General features: G+C 35.5%; 1 protein-coding gene across 1 annotated transcript in view; it reads left to right on the top strand.

The window, feature by feature from the left end:
* Positions 1 to 2,045, top strand: part of LOC106876145 (cleavage and polyadenylation specificity factor subunit 6) — a 43,734-nt gene that overhangs the window by 24,196 nt on the left and 17,493 nt on the right. Inside the window, exons 8-9 of the mRNA XM_052977799.1 lie at positions 514 to 620; positions 1,454 to 1,544. Coding sequence (XP_052833759.1) covers positions 514 to 620; positions 1,454 to 1,544 — 198 coding nt within the window. The remainder of the gene's footprint in view (positions 1 to 513; positions 621 to 1,453; positions 1,545 to 2,045) is intronic.

Here is a 2,045-nt window from a genome sequence, read left to right as displayed (position 1 = left end):
TATATATATATATATATATATATATAATTATAAAATCTGGTAATTAATCATGTATTAATTAATATCGATTAATTATCAGGAGGCCAGCACATCTAAAGAATCAAAGAGATTCAGAAATAATATCTGCAATCTCAGGGGATTAAGGTACATTTAAAAAAAATAATGTTGACCACTAACGTGGACAATTAATGTGCTAGAAATAGATCACATCTTGTGTCTATTATACATACACACACGCACACACACACACACACACACATATATATATACATACATATATACACACACACCTATATTTATACACAAACACGCATATATATATATATACATACACACACACACACACACACATATATATATACATACTTCCATACAGACGTGTGTGTATGTATGTATCCCTGTATGTGTGCATGTATATATACATGCACACACTGACATAAACATATGCACACACACATTTTTGAATGTAGATAACTTCATGCTTTCTTTCTTCCTTTCTTTCTTTTGTTGCAGGTCCCCCACGACCAGGAGGTCCACCTCCACCTGTGCCACCACCACCCGGTGTCCCACTTGTAGGTCCACCACCCCGACAGCCTGGAGGGCCCCCACCCCCTGGAATGGTGAGTAGAAATACTGGAACCCCTGTTATTGTTTAACCCCAGGTCAGTCCTATCCAGATAGATCCATGATCAAAGATGTTCCAGCTGTGACCATCCCATCTTTTATTCAGGCATAGTATATCTAGGACTACATTATCTAATGTACAGTATAGTAGTTCGTACTGATGGCTCTAGTTTTTGTTTAGCCCTAGGTCAGTCCAGATCCAGACAGACCTATGAAAAGAGATTGTAGTGAATTGACGAACATATGCAAATCAAAATTAAATTTAGGCAAAGCCATTCAAGTGAAAAGAATTTACGTTTTACTTCTGTTTGCCTTATATACTCGTTAATAATAATTAAATGTAAATGAAATATACACCATTTTATGAGAATAGTTAATGTTATATGGTTTAATAAAGGGCTCAAATTTCACCCCCAATTTTAAATTTTGAATTTTTTCATCAATTTATTTATTTATCTATTTATCCCTATCCGTTTATTCATGAAATATATTTGTTAACACAATTTTTAAAAATATGGGTTTTGTTTTGCATATTCATAATCTCCGACATCTAAAACGTAGGAATACGGAAAATGTTTTAGAAGAAAATGCATTTTTTCAGGAGAGCTGTGAGCATTCCATCTTAAAATTCAGGCAAAGTGTATCTAGGACTACATTATCTAATGTATAGTATAGTATAGTAGTATTCCCAGGCCAGGAATTGAAACTGCAATCTTATGTTCATGAGACCAACTCCGTAATGACTAATCCATGTGCTTCCACATTTATATATTTGTACTTTGTGTTAAATTTGATATTTTGTCTTTTTTTTCTTTTCTTTTTACACCAGCCTCCCAGACCTGTACCACCCCCGCAACGAGGCCCTCCTCCCCCAGATCCCAGGTTAGCACCTCCACGACCCGACTGGGACAGACCAGCAGGTAAATATTTCTGCTGTTATTTTTAACTGTTATTAATGTTGTTATATGTAGTGTTATATGATATTGTTGTTATTACTGTTGTGGCAGCGGGCTGGCAGAATCATTAGCCCACTGGGCAAAACTGCTTACTGGTATTTCATGACACCACCTATAATAGAAGATACACATGCCCAAGGTGCCATTCAGTGGGACTGAACCATGAACCATATGGTTGGGAAACAAGTTTCTTACCACACTGTTACACCTGCACCTATATATATATATATATATATATATATATATATAAATAATACAAAGAATATATATGTATGTATGTATACACACATATATGTACATACTTACATCTACATGTGTATATAGATGCATATCAGGGTACAGGACGTTAGAACAATGAACTACAGACAACGGAACGAACACATAGGAAAACAGATAGCCACTTGGAATTATTCCTTCATCAGCTGCCTCTATTCTAGCTAGGCGTTTCGAAGATAGGGCAGATAT

This window comes from Octopus bimaculoides, chromosome 29 (genome assembly GCF_001194135.2).
Source record: "Octopus bimaculoides isolate UCB-OBI-ISO-001 chromosome 29, ASM119413v2, whole genome shotgun sequence".
NCBI lineage: Eukaryota > Metazoa > Mollusca > Cephalopoda > Octopoda > Octopodidae > Octopus > Octopus bimaculoides.
The sequence above is the reverse complement of the archived record's forward strand: the minus strand, read 5'-3'. Positions and strand labels throughout refer to the sequence as shown.